The sequence below is a fragment of the Protopterus annectens genome, chromosome 14.part0 (assembly GCF_019279795.1).
Source record: "Protopterus annectens isolate FY-2018-M chromosome 14.part0, PAN1.0, whole genome shotgun sequence".
NCBI lineage: Eukaryota > Metazoa > Chordata > Ceratodontiformes > Protopteridae > Protopterus > Protopterus annectens.
The window spans coordinates 26133347-26157352 of record NC_056748.1 but is presented as its reverse complement, the minus strand read 5'-3'; the positions used below and the strand labels follow the sequence as shown (position 1 = coordinate 26157352).

General features: G+C 43.1%; 1 protein-coding gene across 1 annotated transcript in view; it reads left to right on the top strand.

Annotated features, from left to right (window-relative positions):
- Window positions 1-24006, top strand: part of FRYL (FRY like transcription coactivator) — a 3917685-nt gene that overhangs the window by 2818940 nt on the left and 1074739 nt on the right. Inside the window, exon 43 of the mRNA XM_044055727.1 lies at window positions 13269-13363. Coding sequence (XP_043911662.1) covers window positions 13269-13363 — 95 coding nt within the window. The remainder of the gene's footprint in view (window positions 1-13268; window positions 13364-24006) is intronic.

The following is a 24006-nucleotide window of genomic DNA, read 5'->3' as shown; positions in this document are numbered from 1 at the left end:
CATCCATGAGACCTGACAACATCCCAGGCTGCATTCTACATGAACTACAGAATGAACTGGCACACCACCTAAGCACCATGTTCAATCATAGCCTCACCTCATGCTTTGTGTCCACTGATTGGCACACAGCAACGGTTATCCCACTCCACAAATGGGGAGCCACCACAGACTCCGGGAACTACCACCCCATTAGCTTAACGAGCCTGGTCTGCAAGGCCATGGAACGTATCATCATAGAACTTATAAACAAAGACATTGGTAATCTCCAAAATCTGAACCACAGCCAGTTTGGGTTTGTAAAAGGCAGATCATGTCTCCTAAACCTGATAGACTTCTTTGAAGCAGCCACCAAAGCTGTAGACGAGGGTAAGGTGGTTCACACAGTCTATCTAGATCTCGCCAAGGCTTTTGACACCATCCCCCACTCTGGAATTATACATAAACTCACTAAACTAGGTATAAATCCCTACATCACAAATTGGGTTGCCAATTGGCTCACTGACAGAACCCACACTGTAAAAGTAGCAGACTCCAAATACGACTTCAAACCAGTGACAAGTGGAGTACCACAGGGTTCAGTCCTGAGTCCTTTCCTGTTTGGTATCTGCTTTTCTGAAGTACAGGCTAACACAGAAGGCCTTTGGCTAATGAAGTTCGCAGATGACTGCAAACTAGCAGCCATAATTGAAACTCCTAACGATGTGGACATCCTACAAAAGGGCCTCACTAAGACAGATTCCTGGTGTCAAAGCCATGGCCTCAAGCTCAATGCCAAAAAGTGCATTGTCACCCCCTTTGGTAAAAACTCTGTACCCATGAGCTACCACGTAGGTGGTAATCTACTTAACACCGAAAGTGTGATAAGAGACCTTGGGCCACAGATGGACTGTAGTCTCTCATTTGATAAATACATTGCCACAGTAGTCAGGAAATCCTTCTACATGGCACACCTCATCGCAAAAGGTTTCTTATCCAGGAAAAAAAAGAGGTAATTCTTCCCCTCTACTCTTCATTCATTGGACCCATTATAGAGTACAACACCCCTTTTGGTATGTACCTCACAAGACATCTACAACAACTGGAAAAGACTCAGAAATACCTCACAAAGAGGATTACTGGCCTCAAACAGATGCCCTACGCAGACCATCTCAAACAACTCCAGCTTTACTCCGTCGCATATCGCCTACTCAGAGGCGATCTCTGCCTAATGTACAAAGCTATGTCAAACCCAGAGCTGTTGGACATGCTCCACTTAAAGAAATCCCAATCCCTCCGAGCTACATGCTCTAGGGACCTAAACCTTGTCACCACAATAAACAGAACATGCTGGAGGGATAGATTCCTGTCCCAGAGACTTCCCATACTCTGGAACAAACTACCTATCTATATCAAACAAAGCTCCTCATTAGCACTCTTCAAGAAAAATCTTGATGATTGAATGGGAAATAGGAAATTCACCCCGGGGATCACATCTCTGTGGCTCTGCTCGACAGGGGCACAGGAAAATAATTTTCTTGGGTGGCGAAAGCCAGTGTACCTTTTTGGCTAGACTTATATAGGCCCTAGGGTCAATAGCCTTGTTACCTACCTATGAACCTATAATTTCAGTTCCACACATATCCGCACATGTTGATAAGGTCATGTCAGTTTCTTTTAAAAGACTGCTGTTTGTTCATTTCTGATGCCAGACATTGTTTAAACAATCTCTTTGTGAATCATACAGTTTGCAAAATCAGTAGTCTTTGGCTGTGGTCTTCAGCTCAGTATGGTAAATATCTATAGTTTTCTGTAGGACGTTCTGTTCTAGTAAAGAACAAATGGCAACTAATTGTCAGCATCTTTCTAAGTTTACATTAGTGCCTTAATTTCTATCTTATAACTGGTATTTGCTTTTCTTATCTTCAAGAATTTTAAGTTTTAAATATCTTTGAAGCTTATTTATAAGAAAGATGCGTGAATATAGCATACTATACAGTTTCAGCAATTGTGGATAATCCACTGAGAGTGAGAAATTGAATTTCTGGATCCAGATTTCCCATTTTTATGATAGGTTTTCAATTGGCTTGAGAATTTGTGGTGGGTGCTGTTAAAGCATTTTTCTGTTGATAGTTAATTTCCAATAATATTCATTCATTTTTTATAAACCATAGTATTAATTTTAATATTAGTGTGCTACAAGTTCATATCCATTATTAACAATGGAAAAATATGTATCACAAGCACACTTTCCATTGCCATGTACATACATTTTAAATACAATGTCCATAATTACTGTTCTTTATGGGATCAGTAGCACAGATTTACTTTACATTCCTGTTAGCCTTCTATGTGAAAGTGTTCAATCTCGCCATTTGTTCTTACACACGGGTTCGGAGCCGGTCACATTGCAAAGCTCTGCATCTTAGAGAAGCTCGAGACCAGACTATATCCCACAATCCTCCCTGCTATTCCTCAGATCTAGTTTGCCGCTGCAACAGATCGGTCGAGGAGAGCTCGGGCCAGCGAACAATTTAGTTTATCTTGGAGATGAGCAGAATTTCTTTACAAATCTTTAATAGTATTTGGCTTTAGCCTAGATAGATATTATAGATAGTGTGTGTGTGTATTTTTCTTGATCTATATCATATATTGTTTTTTTCAGTGTTTAGCTTGATTGTAAAATGTCGGAGAAAGCCAAATCCGGCTTTAAGAGATGTCACTGTGGACAGAAAATGTCCATCACTGACAATCACGCTTCCTGCATCTACTGCCTTGGCCCTCTCCATTTGCAGGAGGTTTGCTCCATCTGTCATTCCTTTAGCGGGAGGGTCATGACAGAGAGACGCAGGAAGCTTATTGACAGGGGTTTACTTAAACCTGACTTGGGAGGCCTTGGAGAAGTCCGACCAGGCTTCTAAGTCTTCGAAGGAGTCGAAGACGTCGAAGATGTCGGAGCCCATGTCATCGTCTCCGAGCTCATCTTCTAAGATTCGTTCGCTGGTTCCTCAGACATCGGGGCAGAGCATCGAACGTTTATCTTTCACCGAGCCCCAGGTCTTGGAACCGGTGTCGGAGCTACCTCCACCGTCGATTCTTCGGTCGGTGCCGTCTTCGGCCCCTTCGACCCGCTCTTCCAGACTCTTATCCGATACTGATGTGGATCGTGTCGTGCAGAAACTAATGGAAAACACGGCCCTTTCCAAGCTGATTGCGGTTTCGTCCCAATTGGTGTCGAAACTAGAAGCCCTCCCCGTGTCTCCAACAGGTCCTCCTTTGAGACTCGTCCAGTCTTCGGAGCCGGGAGAAGATGATCCAATGCTAGTGGAGCCCTCGGTGCCAAACCCGTCCATTGCATGATCGGCACCATTGAATTCGACTCCTTCGGAGCCTGTAGGGGAGTCGCGGAGCCGACTATCTCTCCTTGGTTCCCGGACCGAGAGTCGTACCGAATTTTTGGTGCCGACTCTGCCTCTCGGGGCCTCGGCGCAGATTGGTTCGGCTCCGTCCTCTGGGTCGGAGCCCATGGTTCCGGTGTCGGTGATGCTTCCGCGTTCTTCGGAACCGGAGGAGTCCTCGGCCCGGGGGCTTTCGACCTTATAAGGAAGGTATTGTCTGCTCAGACAACTACTTCATCGGAGGAGTCTTCTCTTTCCCCTAAAGGGCCTCTTTCTGTTTCTGCCCCCACGATTCACCCTAAGCGTAGAGCCCCATTGCCTCAGCCAGCCTCAGAGGGTGATCCCTGTTCCTCGGAGGCCTCACCAGAAGCCCCCTCTGATGACGTTCCGAGGAAGAGATTGTGCAAGAGGAGGCACATTGATTCCCCACAGGAATCCCTAACTTCTGACACCGATTTGGATGAGGCAGAGGGGTCCCCACGATCCCCCTCTGAGGATGTGTCATTTGCAGACATCCTGGAGATCTTGAAACAGAGGGGTGATTGGCAGTCCCTAGCCCCCACTGAGGATGAGTCGATGTTGCTGAAGGCTTTTGGGGCTCAACCTTCTAGCTCCTCGGTGACCCCGCCCTTTGATGAGTTGATGGACTTGATCGCCTGAAGGGCGTGGGAAACACCGGACACAGTGGAACCAGTCCCCGAAAACCAAACAAATTTATCACGGCCCCCCAGGATAAGGCCTATCTCACTAAAGGAGTCCCAGTCAACGCTATGGTGGTGGCGGCGGCAGCCACGAAGAAGGAAATGTCTGAGTCTTCCTCTTGTTTTCATCCTCCTAATAAGGATTCTAGGACTATGGACAGGTATGGGAAGCGCGTTTTTAGTTTAGCAACTTTTTCCATGCGTTCGCTAAACTATTTGACACATTTTACACGTCTACAGAGGGATCTCATTAAAGAACTGGGAGATACCCTCCAGGGTAACACAAATGCTGCTGTCTCAGATAAGGTGGCAGCACAACTCAACACCCTTACTTCAATAGCAAACTCATCCATGAGGCTCATCTGATATGCGGCCGAAGGATCAAGTAGTGCTGCAGCTTCAGCAATTGCTCTCCAAAGACAATCCTGGATGCGGCTGTGCTCTTTTGCGGAAGCCTTCAAGTCTTCCTTTGCCAACGCCCCCTTTGATGGTGCCTCACTCTTTGGGCCCAAAGTTAAGGAGACTTTAACTCGGTGTGAGCAAGAGGGGAAGACCCTCTCTGCTGTTGGGGTCTGTTTTTCCGCTCCATCTAGACCGTACCTCAAAGGGCAACTTGGCGGAAAAATGTGGTTCCGTAAGACTCTGGGATCTTTCCAAGCCACACAGGGTGATGCCCCCTCCAGAGGCAGAGGAGGGGGAAGAAATGGAAGACGCCGCCCCGGCGGCAGAGGGGGTCCAAAAAATCAGAGCGACAGGGATACAGTCTCTGGGAAGCCCTTCCAGCACTCCTGAATGGAGGCCCAACTGTCCTACTCTGGAGGCGGTCGGGGGTCACTTGGCTTTATACCCACAGGCCTGGCTAAATCTTACTTCGGATTCTTGGGTAAAAAGCATAGTAACCAGAGGATACATAATTCCCTTTATGTCCACACCACCTCAACGAAAGAGACTTCCAGATGTGCCACCCCATCTGCAAAGTCCAGCAGCTGTAGAAATTTCAAAGCTGCTCGAAAAAAAGAGTCATTCAGCCTGTCCCGGCGGACCAAAGAGGATCCGGAACTTACTCAAGGTTCTTTTTAGTTCCAAAGAAGACAGGGGACTGGAGACCGATTTTGGATCTCAGCAATCTCAACTCCTTTGTAAGGAAGGAAAAGTTGTGGATGGTCACGCTACAGTCGATCCTTCCTTTCTTACAGAAGGACGATTGGGTGTGCTCGATAGATCTCAAGGACGCGTACTACCACATCAAAATGGCCAGGCCGTCCAGAGATCACCTGCGCTTCCAGCTGGGAGCCAGTCATTTTCAATTTCAAGCTCTGCCCTTTGGACTCACCTCAGCCCCCAGGGTATTCACCAATTGCATGGCAGTAGTGGCGTCTCACTTGAGATGACAAGGATTCCGAGTGTTTCCATATTTTGACGACTGGCTCCTCACCGCCGCCACCAGGCATAGTCTTGTTCAAGCCAGAGACTATGCAGTCTACCTTTGTTCCCACTTAGGAATTTCAATCAATTTCGAAAAATCTGCCTTATCGCCCTCACAGCATATCTCATTCATCGGAGCAGACCTAGACACACGGTTAACACTGTTAAAGCTTCCTCCACTAAGGGCGTCAGCCCTCAAAGAACAGGTTCTTCTTCTTCTTCAGAACAGGAAAGCTCCAGCCAGGCTAGTGTTAAAAGTTCTGGGGCTAATGGCAGCGTCTCTGATCGCAGTTCCCATGGGGAGATTGCACATGAGGGTCCTCCAGTGGCTGCTTTTCACGCAGTGGTCATTCCAACAGCTACCCTTATCGCATGAGATACTGATAAACTCTTGCAAGCGAGATCTTTCATGGTGGGTAAACAGTCAGGACCTCACAATGGGTCGTCCATTTGTCCTACCCAACCCGACAGCCACAATCACCACGGACGCTTCTCTGATAGGGTGGGGGGGACTTTTTCAGGGAAGAACAGTCCAAGGGGAATGGTCCAACATGGAGTACAACCTGCACATAAATGTTCTGGAGTTGAGGGCGGTGTTCCTAGCGTTGCAACACTTCCAAGCTCTCTTACCTCTGGGAACAGTGGCAGTTCAGACGGAAATTATGTCTGTGGTCTGGTACATAAACAAGCAAGGGGGAACCAAGTCTTACCCATTATGCAGAGAGGCCATGAGAATTTGGCAATGGACAGAGTCCACGGGTCGCTTTCTAGTGGTAACGCACATCCCGGGGTCATCCGACGTCATTGCGGACAGGTTGAGCAGAGCCATCCTGTTACCTCACGAGTGGTCCCTCAATCCACAGGTGGCGGAAAGGATCTTCCGCAGATGGGGCCAGCCTTGCTGCAATCTGTTTGCAGCCCCGTTTAATGCCAAATGCAGAAGCTACTTTGCCCTTCTACTCCCTCCGGGGGATGTTCCCAGGGACGCACTGGTGCACGATTGGCCCCCGGGTCTCCTGTATGCATTCCCTCCTACCCCATTGATTCCCAAATTTCTACAGAAAGCCAGGAACCTGGAAAGGATGATAATACTCATAGCGCCATTCTGGCCTCGGCAGATATGGTTCCCCTTTCTTCGAGCCCATCAAAAGGAGGAACCTTGGATTCTGGACCCAGTGCCAGATCTATTGACTCATTTGTCGGGAGTTCCTCACCCATCTCTTCAATCCCTCAAACTGACAGCTTGGCTGCTCCGCTTCCCTCTCTATCCAGGTCAGATCTTCTTTCTCCGGCAGTTCAACGCATTCTGGTTGCCTCTCATAAAGCCTCCACCAGAAAGCTTTACAGGAGCAAATGGAAACGCTTCGTATGTTGGGCGTCAAGCCAACACATAGATCCCTTGGTAGCTCCACTACACAAGGTGCTGGAATTCTTATCAAGTCTCTTTCACGAAGGAGCCTCAACTTCCACCTTGAGAGTACAGTTGGCAGCTATATCTAATTTTCATATTGGTGAGGGGGGCTCTTCTATTATGTCTCACAGGCTTTGCAAGGCTTTTATGAAAGGAACCTTCCACCTTCGTCCACCCATTCGGGAGCCCTTTTTCCCATGGAATTTGAACCTGTTATTGTCACAACTGATTTTACCTCCCTTCGAACCGGCTTCATCCTGCCTACTAAAGTTTTTATCGTGGAAGACACTATTTCTCGTGGCAGTCACTTCAGCTCGAAGAGTATCAGAGCTACAAGCGTTGTCAGTCAGACCACCATACTTGATCTTTCACCCAGATAGTCTCTCTGCGCACAAACCCGTCATTCCTCCCCAAGGTATGTTCTGTCCTAAATATCAACCAATCCATAGACCTCCCCACGTTTTTCAAGAATCATACAAACAGACTGGAGTATATGCTGCACAGGTTGGATGTTCATAGGCAGCTAAGATTTTACCTGGGCAGGACTAAAGATCACAGAAAGTCAGATCAGCTGTTTGTCTCGTTTGCAGACAGCAAAAAGGGCATGGCAGTCACGAAACGTACCTTATCTAAATGGCTTTCTGATTGTATAGCATTTGTGTACTCTAGTAAGAATCAGTCATTACCTTTCAAGCCTAAGGCTCATTCTACCAGGTCCGTGTCCACTTCCATGCAGCTCGCTTACCTTTGGACACGATTTGTGCAGCAGCTACCTGGGCTAAGCCTCATACATTTATCACTCATTATAAGGTTGACAGGTCCTCCAAGGACAGGACATCCTTTGGTTCCACTGTGCTCAGGAACGTTCTTCCATGAGTCACCCGGGGTGATGGAGCTAGGGTCGCTACCTGTGTGTAAGAACAAATGGCGAGATTGAACACTTTCACATAAAGAAGTTATGTACTTACCATAACGTTCCATGTGATGTGTTCATCTCGCCTTTGTTCTTGCATTCCCTCCCTCCCCCCCCCCCTTTTTCACATGTTATGGAAGAACAGGTAAGACTAGAGTTTGGTCGGGATTTTTCTTACTTCTTCTAGGGTTCTTTGGCCTGTGTCCTCATTAGGATATGGTGCACCGCCCATAAGAATTACTTATTATAGCCAGAGGATATTCATGGATATCCGTGTGAATGTGTATGTCTTGCACTGAGGTGAGGGTAAGAGGTCTGGTTTCTCGCAAACTAGATTTGAGGAATAGCAGGGAGGATTGTGGGATATAGTCTGGTCTCGAGCTTCTCTAAGATGCAGAGCTTTGCAATGCGGCCGACTCGGAGCCGATGATCGGCTCCGAACCCGTGTGTAAGAACAAAGGCGAGATGAACGCATCACATGGAACGTTATGGTAAGTACATAACTTCTTTTTTTTGCTCATGGGAGCATTGCTTGTTCCCAAATGCACACTTTATTTTTGTGAAGTTGACTTCTTTCATCATTTAATGATCTCATTTCTGTTTGTTTTAAGCCAGCTGTGTCAGTAAGTAGTTTATCAAGCAAGTGTCAAACTACAACGGTGAAACTATTTCACTGTGGCAGCTGTGCTGTACTTACCATTGTCTTTAATGTTCTGTGTACACAACTGTATGTAAACCGTAACAGTGTTTATGTACTTTCCCATGCATTGATTATAATATCTGCCTGTTGTATGTTGTACATACTTTGCAGTGAATGTGTACTTAGACATTTTTGTTATGCCTTTGGCTGAACTCATTGCTGAAAGTGATTTTGAGCCGTTTCTCATGATCAGTGTTCCAGGGTTTGATTCCATTAGACCCATCGCCTAACTATGCAACTCTGAGCAAGTCAGTTAACTCAATAGCAGTCATTGGCTGAGTCTGAAAAGGTTCTGTGGAGATGAGTGCTCTACCCCGGTTAACAAATACAAATAAAATACAATTAAACCATTTCACTTAATTGGTCAGCAGTCACATAAAGTATAACTGACTTATATGGCTTCCATAATTAGTGAGGGATGTTTGAACAGTGAGAGATAATGTGCCAGTGATAAATGGATAAAAATGTGGACAAAATCAGAAGTGGTTATTTTGGTTGTAGTAATCCAGTCTACGTTTATGCAGGAAGCAGAGGCTTAGCCTTTCATTAATCTGTGCATTGTTTTGCTTTGAATGGTGGCCGAACATAACTGAGCCAGTAAACAAAGCTGTCTGGAAAAGAATAATGGTAAATGTTCATAATTAGATCACTGTTTTGGTAGTTTAAGGAAGTTGAGACATATTCTGCCAAGGGTGAGGTGTCCGGCCAACTTCTACAGCTTTAGGCACCTTCCAAATGCCCGTATAACCACTAGAGCCTGAGGACGATAGTTTAAAAACAGGCATAAAGGCACCAAAATTCAGAGCTTTTTTTGCTGTTGGAGCAATCTGCAAGTCTCACTTACAGCTCTAACGTTGTAGGTTTGACAGTCTGCAAGTTATTGCAAAGCAGATAAGTACTCTGCTGTGGACTACATTCCATTTTTTTGTATCTCTTCTGTGAGAATTTGTCTAGGTTAAAGTTCAAGTGGGTAAGAACTTACTGTGACAAATACCATACAGGGATCACCACTTGGGTTTGTCTTTTCCATCTAGGGGAAGAACACAGTATTCAGGCTTGTTTAATGTGTTTATCCTTTACCCCTAAGACTTTAAGAAGCAGACTTGGTACCCTCTTACTTAACAGCTTACAACTTTTGTTTTTTTTTTTTTATTATCAGCCTTCTCTTGAACCAGTGCTTTGGCTGCTTGGACATTCCCCCTCTAGAAGCTGGACGAATGTCCAATCCTTGGCAGGTTACATCCCATGTAGTTTAGGCTACTGCAGCAGTAATCTTTTCAAATATCTTTTGTAAGTTTATTAACAGAACTGTAATTTATGAATGTTGTTGTGATGATATGGGCAAGTGCTTGCATATCCAGGTGGAGTTTTGTAAAGAATATGTCCTTTGAATGTCAAGCTTTTTTGTACAAGATGCTTGTGTTACAAATTTATTAGAACTGTATGTCATTTGTATCCCAAACTAATTTGTACAGATGCTTGTGCTGAAAATGCATTTGTGAGGTTTGCTTGTGTTGAAATGTATCAATATTGCACCCTGCTGAAATGAAGACAAATGTACATGTATTATTGTAGCTGAATTAAATGCATGTTTTAATAGAGGATACTGGCACAGCAAAGGTTAACCAGCTAGCTTGCTTTAAGAAAAATAAGGGAAATGTAAATGAGCTGTTAAACCATTAAAACGTCACTCCACAGTGAAAATAGGACCAGAGATTCTAGGTCTGGGAAAAAAGCCTTTGTTCATTAGCTCAGTAAAAAGAGGCGAAGCCCCAGGCACTGTCATAAACATTTAGATGTGTATTGTAGCCGTCTAAGCTTCAAAGGTAAATACTGTGAGAACCTAGAGTCAGGTGGCCAGATGAGGTCATTCTGCCACCCCTCTTTGAAATTATATTTTAGATATTACAAAGAGAAATCTCAAGAGTATTGAGTATTCTGTTTTGGGGAACCTGACTAGAAAGACCCTCATCCACAGCATCTTGCCTTGTGGTAGTAAGTAGCTTAACTACAGAACAATAATTATTTTAGATTAGTCAGGAATATAGTGAAGCTTTGTTTATTTTATTTATTTATTTTTGTTGACTGGGACAAGGCCCATTTTCAGAGGAGGCCCGGGGGGAAAAGCCCCAATATGTACAAATGTAGTTAATGGAAGTAAGTTAAAACTTGTACCAAAAAATTTGTACGCCTCACAGCAAGAGGTTCTTTGGTTCGATCCTTGGCTGGGGTGCCTTCTGTGTGGAGTCTGCATGTCCTCCCTGTGGGTCGCGTGGGTTTCCTCCGGGTGCTCCGGTTTCCACCCACAACCCAAAGACATGCTGTAGGTGGATTGGACACTCTAAATTGGCCCTAGGTGTGTGTGTGTGTACTTTCTGTGGATGGTTGGGTGCCGGGCTGGCAACTTGACACCGTAAAACTCCACTGCCAATCATGAGCGGACAAGGTGATCCACTGTGGCCACCCCTAACCGGGAAAAGCCGAAGGAAGAAGAAGAAAACTTAAAAACAAAAATAGGACAAATTGAAAAATAAACTAAAGTAATGTGAACCTAAAGAAAAAATAATGTTAATAGTACATTATTGTGCTAATACATCATATGTTTTATACACTTTTTGGTTACAGAGACAATAAGTTATAGACAAGGAAAATAGGATGGAAAAGAGTGATAGAAATAACATGCAGAAGAAATTGAAAATATGAATAAAGGAACATAATAAAAATAAGTTAGTCTAAGATACAACATTTGAAAGGAGCTCTGTAGAGGAGTGAATACAGAATCAACCAGGTGTAAGACAAGAGCAAAACCAAGAGTTAAGTAGATGAGACTTTAGAAGTGCTTTGAACTTTGACGGACAAGCAGTCGTTAGAATGTGCTGGGGGATGAAGTTCCAAGTTATAGATATTCGATTAGAGTACAGTGCATCTCCATAGTAAATATTAGTTTTTGAGACTTGGTAGCAGAAATTTATCAGAGGGTCTTAAGTTGTAAGCTTAGTTTAGAGAGTGTTTTTCTTTGAGTCTGTCCATCAGTGTTAATTTCACTATTCTCCTTGATTTGAACTCTGTAGTTTACTATGAATATATAGTCAATATTTTCATGTTCTTTTGTCATTTATTATTAAATATATTCAAAATGTTTATTGTGGCTGGTCCTTGCAGAAAGTTCCTAACATTTGAGAGTATTTATATTTATTTGGTGACACTGTGCAGGCCACTCCAGAAGGCCTAGCTGTCTTGGTCAACTACCATCATTTGTTTTAGTATTACACCATGTAATTGAACAGCCTTTGTTAAGGGCCTTTAGAGTAGTTGATTGTGGAGTGTATGTGACGGTGATAAGTACTTCATAGTCTGGGCAAAGTTGCTAGGGCGGGTTATCTGTGCCAGCCTTTCCCAGGTGTGTGTGTGTGTGTGTGTGTGTGTGTGTGTGTGTGTGTGTGTGCAGAAAGTGGTAGATCTAGTGAGCAGGTTAGAGGCATTGCATATGGCTTTTGTGCATTGATAGAAGAATCAGACACCTGTTGGAAGGCCTAGGAAAATTAATTCACCCTCTCAAGGCAAACTATCTGGAGAACATAATGGAGGATAGGGAACAGTCAGACACTGACATGCAGGAGCTGTGTTTGAGAGGCTGGAAATACTTGCATGTATGTAATGGAGAGAGAGATTTGAAATTAATTCAGGATCTGGAATAGGATGAAAATACTTAAATTTTGATTCATCATATATCTTAGTAACAGAGCTGCATGATCTTTAAAATTCACCTCGAAAAATGGTTCTGTCTGAAATTCAGATGCTTTTTTTTTTAAATTCAACCTATCTGGTTCTCCTCGATTAGACTTGTAGTGTTTTGTGGGTAATTACTGAATCTGATGTTGAACACTGTAGAATCTGAAATGGGAGTGTTTTTTTTTGTATAGTTGAGTGAGTGAGTTGGTCCTCTACATAAAATTAAAAGTGCAAGGAAGTTCTTCAAACAGCTCTGTAATTACATGTTTATTAGGTCTGAATGATAAAAGCTTGATATTGAGAGGAAAGCTAAACTGGACATATTTTTTTAACCTTTTAAATCATTGTTATCCAATGGCTGACATTTATTTGTTTGTATTTTATGCATTTGTGTGTGAGAGAGAGAGAGAGAATATCTTGTTTTCCTTTTGTTTTTCCTTTCACAAATGAAAATAAATCTTTTTTTAAGCACATTACATTCATTTTCTCACTTTTGCAAAAAAAAAAAAAAAAATCCTTCAGAGCTTTACTGTTAAAGCATTTTGCCTAGTTTCATTAAAACACAGGGTACTTTTTACGATACCTGTCTCATTCCCAGCCCTCAAGTAAAAGTATGCTTTTTTCCAGATTATGGCATCTCCAGAATAATGTCAAAAAATGGTAAAGCCTGTACATGATTAGACATTGTAGTAAAAAAAAATCATCTGCAGGGTGACCATCCTTTCCTCCTAGGGTTACTTTTACAAGGTTACTACCGAAAATGACTTGTGAATAGCAAAGCATTTTTTCTAAGTGTTAACTTGTTTCTTTTGTATAGCTTTTTTCATAGTGGTGCAACTCTTTGTTGTTGACATGCTTTCATTATACATGTAATAAGTTTATCAATAAACTATTGGAACCCTGGTGGATGTTTTCGGTCTTTATGTTTAATATGTACACTGTGTATGGTTTCATTTACTTGATTTTAAAATGGAAAATGAGACACATTTTAACTTGAAATATTTAATTCTAGGGCTATGTCATAGAGTTGCTTCTGACACTGGAGTCTGCTATTGATACCCTGTCAGAAACCACAAAGCACTGTGATTTTCTTAGTGCACTTTCTCAGTAAGTACCATTCTGACTTTTTATTTAGAAATTTTGCAGTTTATGTATGTATGTATTGCAGTTCTGTTTATAGCAGCCTTGCAGATTTTTCTTGTTTAAAATAACCTTAAATATTTTTAAGTAGAACACTTGAGTTATAGCCTTAAATCTTTTTTTTTTTTGCTAAATGAATGTTTGTTGTATGACATTCATCTGTTGTGTACTGAATTTCATACCTTTTTTTGCTTTAAGGTGATCATGGTAACTCAAGAGAATTGCCCTTGATTTTTTGGTAAGGGAGCCCTGTGGAATCTTGAGCTGGGTCATATGCCTAGCTAGCTATATACAAAAGGGGGCATTATATGCTGCTGTTGGACTGATATGGAAGGAATAGGGGTGTGATGCTTTCTTTGGGTGTAGAAGGCATGTCCCTGGTGATTAATTTGGCTATGTAAAAGGATTTCCTAGCAGCAGTGGCCACATGGTGGTAAAGCATAGTTCATTGTCATTGAAGGTACCAGAGTCCCTAATGACCAAATTTTATTTTTTTTGGGGTGGGGGGGTGGGGTGGCAGCTATGTGTTAGGAGCAATAGGAGCAGAAGTGCCCAGGCGTGCCAAGGGGCACAGTAGTGCATTTTTTCGCATTTAGTTTGAGGCCTTGATCCAAGCACCACTTACTAGTATGGGTTAGGCCCTCCTGGAAAATATGTAGTTCATTTGTGATATTTATGACAGCATAGAGTTTAGATTTATTGGCCAGTTTAGTCAGCCACAGACTGTTGGTGTCTGCGTTAATGCCAAAGAAGTAGATTACAGAGTAATAGTCCCTGGACCGATCCCAGAGGGATGGTGCTGGTAACTACTTTCTTAGTTGAGGCTGTGCCTGTGACACTAACAGATTGGGTTCTGTTGGTGAGCCAGTTTGCTATCCAGCAGGTAGCAGAGGCTTTACTTATTGGATTAGCTTATCAGTGATGATCAAATGTGGAATGGTAATGAAGGCTTTGGCCAAGTCCAGGTATGCTATGTGAACTAATTTATTGGAGTCTAATGTCTTGGTGACTTGTTCAAAAAAGTCCACCTGGTTACAGAGGCAGGATCTGCCTTTAACAGACTCACATTGGTTCAATTCCAGGTTTTGATGACTGCCTACATCCTTGTTTATGAAGTTCGTAAAGATGCACACCATTCTCTTACAGATAAGACTGGTGAGGCTTATAGATCCATAGTTGCTCAGGTCAGTCATGGGTTCCCTTTCAGGAGTCTGACTACCACAGTTATCCATACTTTTGGCATGAATCTAGTGGAAAGGCTGAGACTGAATACATGTAAAAAAAATAGTCAGCCGGGCTGTGTTTGATGCTGAAGTGAAAACAGCATGGCAACATTGTCAAGGCCCATGGAGTTAGTGTTTTTAGCCTTGGAGAGTACTTTGAACTTTCACAGAGGTGATTATATGCAGGGTCTTACAAACTACTTCCACAACCCTGCCAGTGTTCAGCCAAGGGGTTCATGGCAGCCTGCTGTCCCAGTGTTACGCCCAGGCCAGGCTGCATATGAGGGGGATCCAATGGTACCTGAAAACAGTTTGGTCTCAGCACTCTCCCCTTCTGGAAACCGTGATTCCCCTTTTACCCCTTTCAGATGGGAACTGTTATGGTGGAAGGATAAGGTGAAAGTCAGCTCAGGGTTTCCCTTCACTCCTGCAGCCCCAATTTAGGAAATGCATACAGATGTCTTGGATGAAGTATGGGTGGCCTGGACAGGCACCTTACGAGAATAGGGCAGTTGGCAGCCAGTGCTACTAAAAGAACACCTCAACATGAAGTAAATGAGTGCCCTCATCCAAACTCTTTAGGTCTTTTCACATCTCTGGAAACCATGTACCCTACAGGTATTCACAGACCACACGACAGTGAAGTGTTGTGAAAGTGGTACGTAAACAAGGAGGGATCCAGCTCTTACCACTTGTGCAGTTTGGCAAAGAAAGCCTGGGACCTTGCCACCAGAAAAACATGTCACTCACAGCTGCATACCTGTCATCATAAGTAGTGTGTTGGCAGATTCTTTAAGCAGGTCCTTGGCGGGACCTCACAAATGAACCCTAAACAGACATGTTTCCAGGGCTTCTTCCCCATTGGTGGGCTCCTCAGCTAGACGTGTGCTTCAAAGACCAGCAGACAGCTTCCATTGTTTTATACCAGGGACCTTCGCCCCTCAGCTTGGAGGACAGATATTTTCACTCTTCAGTGGATAAGGAAGTTCCTGTAGGTCTTTCCTCCACTACCTGTTATTCCAAGAGTTTTCCTAAAGACCGTTATGACCTAGGAATGGACAGGACCCCATTCAGTCAGAGGTACCTTTCATTCTGAAATATCTGTGAGTGCTCTTAAATACAAGTTTGGCTTGTTCTTCCATCAAAACCCACCTGTCTGCCTTCTTTGGTTGCTTACCTCTCTGTCCTCCACTTATGTCCACATCTGAGGTCAAGTTGTTCCTTAAAGTGTTCCCGCATCTTAGACCACATAGAAAGCTCATACTTCAACTTTGTGGTGGAGAAGTTTACCTTACCTCCTTTTGAACCAGCAACATCAGGAAACCTCAAATTCTGCACCTGGAAAACTGTCTTACTTCTGTCTCTCACTTCAGCTAGGACAATTTTGGAGCTTTGGGCACTCATTGCCATTCGTCCCTTTATTTTTCATCGACAGGGTGACCCTCAGGACCTATCCTTCATGCCTGAAGTAGTGAACAAGCTATGTCTCAGGCCGTAAACATACTACTTTCTTTCCCAGCCCACAGAATTGTGTGTGCCTGGGGGATACTGCATTCTCTGGCACACAAATAGTTAAGAATCTAGCTGGGCAAAACAAAGGCCATTCAAAAATCTGATCAACTGGTTGTTTCTTACATTGATTATAAACTGGGGCAACCTGTATCCAGGCAAACCATTGCAAGCTGGATCTCTAAGGCCATCTCATTTTATTAGTGTCTACATGGCAATTCCTTGCCTTCATGCCCTCAAGCCCAGTGTACCAGAGAAGTAGCAGCATCTGGAGTTTCTTCAAAGGAGTAGATGCCAGGTCCATACTGGAGGCTGCTACCCGGTCATCTTTACACACTTTCACTAAACACTACAGGATGATCTTTTCATGGTCCAGAGCTGCCTTCACTAGGTAAGTCCTATCTGGTTTGGAGACAATCTGAGAAATTAAACTTGTCTGTCCATATATATACCCCTATGCTTGTGAGCTGAGGTCACACATCAGATGTACCATATTTGGAAGGCAAAGCTTTGGTACGCCAGACGGCCGACAGTGGTGATAACTCATGTACTAGGAATGCTGCAACAGTGATCAGGAGGACATCTTCTATTATGCCAAGTTCTTACACAGCTGTACTTTCTGTGGTATTTATTCCAGATTTTTGATACAGGTCTTAACTTCGTTTTTGCCAACATATATTTGTCAGTCATGTGAGACTTTAATCAGGGTGCATAGTCTCTGTTTTTAGCTTTGCTTAAAGTCTACAAAATATTTTGGAAGGCATCTTTCTACTTCATTTCAGTATTATGTTTCCAGACAGTTCCACTTTGTGTCCTTTCTCTGAACATGCTTCTGCTCTTGAGCTGAAATATCTTGTATGGAAAACTCTTTTTTTTGTCACTACTACATCAACTAGGTGGATTTCTGACCTTCAACCCTTGTCTGCTGATCCCTGTCTCTCTTCTTCCTTCCACAAAAACATCGTCTTTGAGAACGAGCCCTTCCTCCATGCCAAACGTGGCCATGGAAGTTAATCATTCAGTAGATTGCCAGTGTTCCTCCCTGGTTGTGATAAGGGGTGTACCTTTTCCATTGCGTGGATGTGCTCAGGCATCTTGGGATTTATTTAAACAGAATGAAATTCGTAAAGAGAGCTTTCCACCTGTTCATTTTTTTTTCCAACCAAAAGATTGGTTACTATGGTGGTTGCTTTTGGACTGCTTAGTTTTATTACCACAGACATGATAAGCCTTTACCAGAAAGAAATGTTCATTTTGCTAGAGCAGTTGCCACTTCACATGCCTTTTTTAAATTCTTTCTGTTGATGACATTTATGTGGCTGAAACATGGGCATATATGAATAGTTGTGTTATAAATTATAAGCTGAATGTGATCTCAAGGTCACGGTCATCCTTCAGGACCAGGGTTGCCACCTTTCCCTCTTTACATAGGACAAGCCCCCATTTTTTGGGCATTTGTGTTCTGTGAGAAAAATAAGCCATGAAAAAGGTCAAATGTCATGAGATATTAGGGCAAAATAATGTTTCTTAATTTCCTCTAATAGCTGAATAAAAATTATTTTTATCTGAAACATCTTAATATTATATGAAGCAATGTATGTAACCCACATTCTACAACAGTGAACTTTTCTTTTGGCAAAAAAGTGAAGTCTGTCTTGCAAAATCTCACATCTTCATAAAAAGTGACATTCTTTTCAGCATCTGAAAATGTGGCAACCCTATTCAAGACTGCCATTATTTGCTGCACTGTTTTATGAGGAACCACCCTAAGACTAAAGACTGGACTCTGCCCTAATCCTAGTGGTGATGGAGCTGAATCTCACTATATCAGGTAGATATGCACCGGCATTTTTATTTGTGTCATCAGCACTGCCATATTTTCCCTTGACTCAGTTCTGACAGCTGCCATTGTTTTGGTAGAAAACTTGGAGGAGGTAGCACAAGCATCATTTCTGCCTTGTGCTTTGCTTTTCACAGGCTGACAGAAATCTTGAGGTGAATGATTAAGTGCTCAGCTGTGTCGTTAAAGTGGATGGGCTAAAGTAGCATGAGAAACTTTTAGGCACCACTACTAAGTATTACTGATCTTAGTCCTGATGGTGACAGTGATGAAACTGCTAACAGATCTGTTGTTATAAGCATTTGAATTTAATTCAGCATATCATATGAGGTTAGTGAAAAGCTGCTCCTGTTCTCATTAGTCAGCCTATGAGAAGCAGGGTCTGATTGTGACATCTGGAATAAGACTTTGCAACCAAGCAAACCGAAAGCAGGAAAACAAGCTTTTAAAAGCAGCTGTTTTTGAAAATAGTACCACTGATGCAAACAATACAGTAACCACAAGCCACTTAAAACGTAGCTCGGATCAGTTTCTAAACTGTAAACAGTCAGGACCTTGTGCTATTGTTTCATCACCATTCCTATCCTCAGTTTTTCCTTTCTTTTCATGCTTTGTTCGTAGGAAAGTACTAGACTGGCTGCCCTTGCAGGCCATTATAAGCCTAGCAGGTTTCACTTTTTGTGCTGTAATTAATCTATCCTATTTGGTTATAGATTGGCTTTACCCATCCCATGGTTGATAATTGTATATTAGCCAAAATGAGAATAACTGGGATCATGCCATAGATAATTTGAGGGTGACCCATGAGTAGGGTAAAGCATTTAGGAGGCACCTCTGTCCATTAATAGTACAGGGGGCAGTACTGGGGAAAATGTTTTGTTTCCCATCCATAGAACTAAGTTGCACTTGAACATGAACAGGGAAGAACTATATTTTATGTGGATGGGGGATTCTGTTCCAGAGCAGCTGTAACCTCTGTTAGATATACCTGTCTCTCCAAACCCTTGTGTTGATGATGCAGAAGATGTTTAGATTATAGATAGAGTATTTTTGATGCCATTTGACTTGCTAATATGCAGCAGGTCCATCAGTATTGGGTCAGTGGATGCATTGTATGCCAGAGACAGGTTACCCGTTAGCAGTCTGTAGGATACCGAGTATAGTGACAGGGCTTTGAGTCAGTCCATGTAGGACATGTTGTTTTGGCCTTGTCTCTGGTACTGTCCTTTTCATTCTTCCTCACTTATGGGTTACTCAGCTGCATACTTCAGACTTTAGATCCAACTCTTGAGCTCTTCCCTCTACCCATAATTCCCTGCTCCATCCCTGTTGCTTCAGATCTCATTTGCCGCCTTTGCAAACAGACACAGGTTCCACTCTCGAGTGATTTAGCTAAGTTGTTAAACTATGAGTTAGATACCTTTTTTCTCAAAAACAAATAAATCATTTGTTTCAATTCTCCCCACTCAAGTTATCACTGGTCGTTAGGTACCCTTTTCTTATTCTTTTTCTTCCTTTTTATCTGTACTGTTCATATAGTACTCTTTTCCAGTTACCATTGTTAGAATTTCTTTTTTCTTACCATAAGGTATTTCTTTTTCTACCATAATTGGTGTTTTTTTCTATTATATATTTGTTGCTTCCAAAAAAAAAAGTAATTACTGTTATTTTCTTTAACTTTTGTGTTTGTCATTCTCCTGTGCTATGTTGAATAAATCTACAGGGTTTAAAAAATGCATTTCTTGTTTATATAAGATCCCAAACACTGATGTGTACAAGGAGTGTGTTTAAATTCTAGTGTCTGGGCATTTAGACATGGCATGCAGGATATGTGCCACTTTCAGTCCTAGGGCCCTAGCAGATAGAACACCCTTTAAGATGAGTTTATTTATTCTGTCTCCTTCTACTGTAGGTGCTCAAACCCCCTCTAAATCAAGCAGGTCTGCTCCTCTGGAGCACCATAAGCCTTTTCCTTTAAAGTTCCCTCAGACTTCATTGGAGCGGACAACCAAGACCAGGATATTCTTGGATCTGACATCCCTTAATCCAGAGAGTCTCATCATTCAGATCTGAAGGCTATGGCTCCTACAGTGATCACTGTTGGCTTCATCTGTCCCTCCCTTGGATCCTAAGCCATTATATTTGAAGCGCAGTACTTCCTATAGAAGTACCACACTGGAATATGTCATTAAGCCAATCTCTCACACACTGCCTGCTCATCTTCTGCAGACACCAAAGAAGCATTCTAGGCCTCCATCCACTACTTCCTGTAGGTCCTCCAGAACCTTGTTGGAAGCAAATGTGGATAGGATGATGCAAAAGTTCCTCAGAGCTCAGATCCAGATGGGGGTCTTCCAAGCTCTATCCCTTATCGGATCCATGACTATGCCCATCATATCTGAGACTTATTCCGTCTAGTGGTTTCCGAGATCCCCAAGAGATTCAGCATCTGATCCAAAAAAGGTTCCCTCCTCCACTCCGACTGTTTCCCTGACTGGTTCTGCTCCGGTACCCTTGGATCAGAATGGGTCTCAGAGCCCAAGTGTCAGTGTTGGATCCAAGGGAGTAGGTTTGGCTCCAGTCCAGTTTATCTTCCTATCAGAGTTTCAGCCTTCGACAGTACAGATCCATTTGTTCCCTCGAGGCAAGGATCTGGGGATGGCCTCAATCTACTTTCTTCAGAAGCTTTGGCTCCCATTAGGTGGGTTGGGGCTTCTCCCAGTCTCTCTGCCTTCAAGTTGGTGGAAAGGGCTTTTTCTCTCCAGAGAGAGACATTTTTTCATGTTTCAGATTCCACCCCTTTACTTCATCGGTTCCGAGCTCTGAGTCGGTCAGACCTATTCCACAGGGACAGCCAGTTCCAAAGAGTCTCCTGCCAGTTTCACTGGAGGAACTTCCTCTCTCTTCTGGCACATCTCCAGAACATCCCACGGAAGAGGTGCCCTGGAAGAGAACGTGTAAGAGGAGACATATAGACTCCCCCATGGAGTCTGTCACAAAAGAGAGAGATTTTGATGAAGGAGGATACCCTAGATCACCACCAGATGAACATATTCTTTGGAGATATTTGAGAGATCCTGAAGCAGAAAGGTGGTTGGTCTTCCCAAACTTCCTGTCCCGAAGAATCTTTGTTCTTGAGACATATGGTTCTAGCCCATCTATGTATTCCCTCCCTTCGATGGATGAATATATTGATCTCATTTCTTTCTCTCGGGGCATGGAAGGAAATAGATGATGTTGAGCTCATTCCCAAGCACCCTGACAAGTGTTTGGTCCCACCTGCAGACAGACCTCACAAGAACAAAGGAGTCCCAGTTGATGTTATGGTGGTGACGGCAGCCACTAAGAGCTGGCAAAACAGAGCTCTTTTGTTCATCCACCTAATAGTGGGTGCAGAGAGATGGACAAATTTGGAAAGTGAGTGTTCACCTTAGCTACTTTCTCTCTGAGGTCGCTTAATTATGTGGCGCACTTAACTAGGCTTTAGAGAACTATCAAATACTCTTAGAGTCAATGTCTGCTGAGGACTTCAAAAGGTCTTGGTCTCAACTGGCTACTCTTTTTATCTATTTCAAATGCTTCCATGAGGTTAATTTCTCATACAGCTGAAGGGGCTTCATGAGCAGGGGGATTCTGGCATCGCCATAAGGAGACAGGCCTGGATGCGGCTATGTGACTCTCTGGAGCCTTTTAAGACATCCTTTGTTAATGCCCCATTTGATGGCACTTCCTTGTTTGGGTAATCAGTAAAAGATACGCTTACCCACAGCAAACAAGAATGAAAGATCCTGTCTGCCATGGGGATCAAGTTTTCTGTGCCTCAATGGATCTTCTCTAGGAACCAGAGAGGTAGTAAGAAAATGTGGTTCTGTAAATCTCTGGGTCCTTTCCAGAATTCATGTGGGAAAAATCCCTTCAGAGAGAGGGGGAGAAATTTTAGCGGTAGATGTCACGCTAGAGGCGGAGGAGGCCTGCAGAACCAGGGCATTAGAGATTCTTTTTCAGATGGTCCCCATCAGTGCTTCTGAAGTGCTGCCTAACTGTACAAGTCTGGAGGTGCACAGAAGGTTTATGGGTGCTAAGTATAATATCCAGAAGTTATTTGTAAAAGAAAACACAAAGATCAATGCACGTTAGGTTCAAGCAAGGCATCCTTTATTACTTGCAGCAAGTAGACAAAGCATGTAGGTACAAGGTTTGTCTGATTTTCCATAGTTCAGCCTACAGTTTTTATACAGTTTTCTGCAAGTTCACAGAAAGATGCTATTATTAGATTTGCTGCTGACATGGTCAGATAATTGCTGTCTTGCAAAAACATGTTTGAGAAAAACAACCTGGCCTTGGGCTTGTTTCAGCTTTCCTTAGTTTCTCACAATTCTTTCTCTAGTTCTGATATGATACATTCAAGGTACAGTCCTGGCCTCAGTGCACATTCTGCTGACCATGGTGGATTTACAGACATCCATTGTTCTTTTTACAGAGCTTCTAGCAGCTGCATATTTTCACACAGAATAAGCAGAATAAATGTATTAACTCCTTTTAACCCTTAATGGACTAAACCTGCATATTGCAGTTATATATTTCAATACACTAAGCCTACATATTGCATTGCAGTTATACATTTTCCTAACATTATTGTATACCATTTTCTCTTCTTCCTCATTGTCAATGGGAGAAACTTCCCGATGTTCCACCCAGTCAGAGGAAGGCTGCAGCGCAAGAAATACAAAAGCTGCTAGAAAGAGTCATCTAGAAGGTCCCACCAGACCAGATAGGAACTTATTCATGCTTCTTTTTAGTGCCAAAGAAAACAGGGGACCTCAGACTAATTTTGCTTCTAAGCAGATTGAACCAGTTATGTAAAAAAAAGCAAAATTCTGAATGGTCAAGGTTCAGTCCATCCTGCCTTTTCTTCACAAGAGTGATTGGATATGCTCTGTAGATCTTCAGGACACATACTGTTGTATCAAAATAGACAGACAATCCAGAAGACATCTCTGCTTTCAGCTGGGGGCCAATCATTACCAATTCAGAGCTCTGCCCTTTTGACTTACCACGCCCCCCCGGGGTGTTTACCAAATGCATGGCAGTAGTCGCAGCTCACTTGAGACTAAAGAGGTTCTATATTCAGACTTTTGTTTCCATATCTGGCTCCTCACCACCACATCCAAGCATCAGTTACAAAGTGCCAGAGACTATTTGCTCCAGGTTTGCAAAAATATAGGCATTACAATAAATCTTGTTAAATCAAAACTTGCACCAGTTCAGAGCCTGGAATGTATCCGAACAGTTTTGGACACAACAACACAGATAGCATCTTTACCTTTCCCCTGTGTTCAGGCTGTCCTTTCTCATCCATCTCCTCTAGCAAGCTTAGTGCTGCAAGCACTTGGGTCAATGTCAACTTCCATAGTACTACTCCCTCTTGCACGCTTCTTTATGCTGGTTCTAATGGACTCTAGCTGTGCAATGGTCCATTCTATATCACCCCCTGTCTTTTCAAGTAAAACTCACCCCATTTTGCAAGCAACATATTCGCTGATGGAAACAATCTGACTATCTTTTTCTGGGCAGACACTGTTCTGTGGAACCCAGTAGCCACAAGTGACTATGGACACTTTTCAGCTGGGGGGGGGGCATTTATTGGAACGAACTGTATAAAGCATGAGGCCCCTCCCAGGAGACCAACTTAGATGAAAGCGGTCCTTTTGGCATTACAGGCATTTCAAGATGCTCTTCTCTTGGGGAGTATTGCAGTTCTAGCTGACATGATGTCTGTAGTATGGTACATCAACAAACAATGAGGAACTCTATCTTAATCCCTTTACAGAGAGGCCATGAGGGTTTTTGAATGGGTGATGTCATCAGACCACTTTCTAATTGCGATGCACATTCTGGGGAAAACTGACGTGCTTGTGGACAAACTAAGCAGATCCATTCTGATGCCTCATGAGTGGTCTCTCAGTCAGTAGTAAATATGATCTTCAGATTTTGGGGCCTATCTTCCTGCAGCCTGTTTGCCACCCCTATCAACAAGT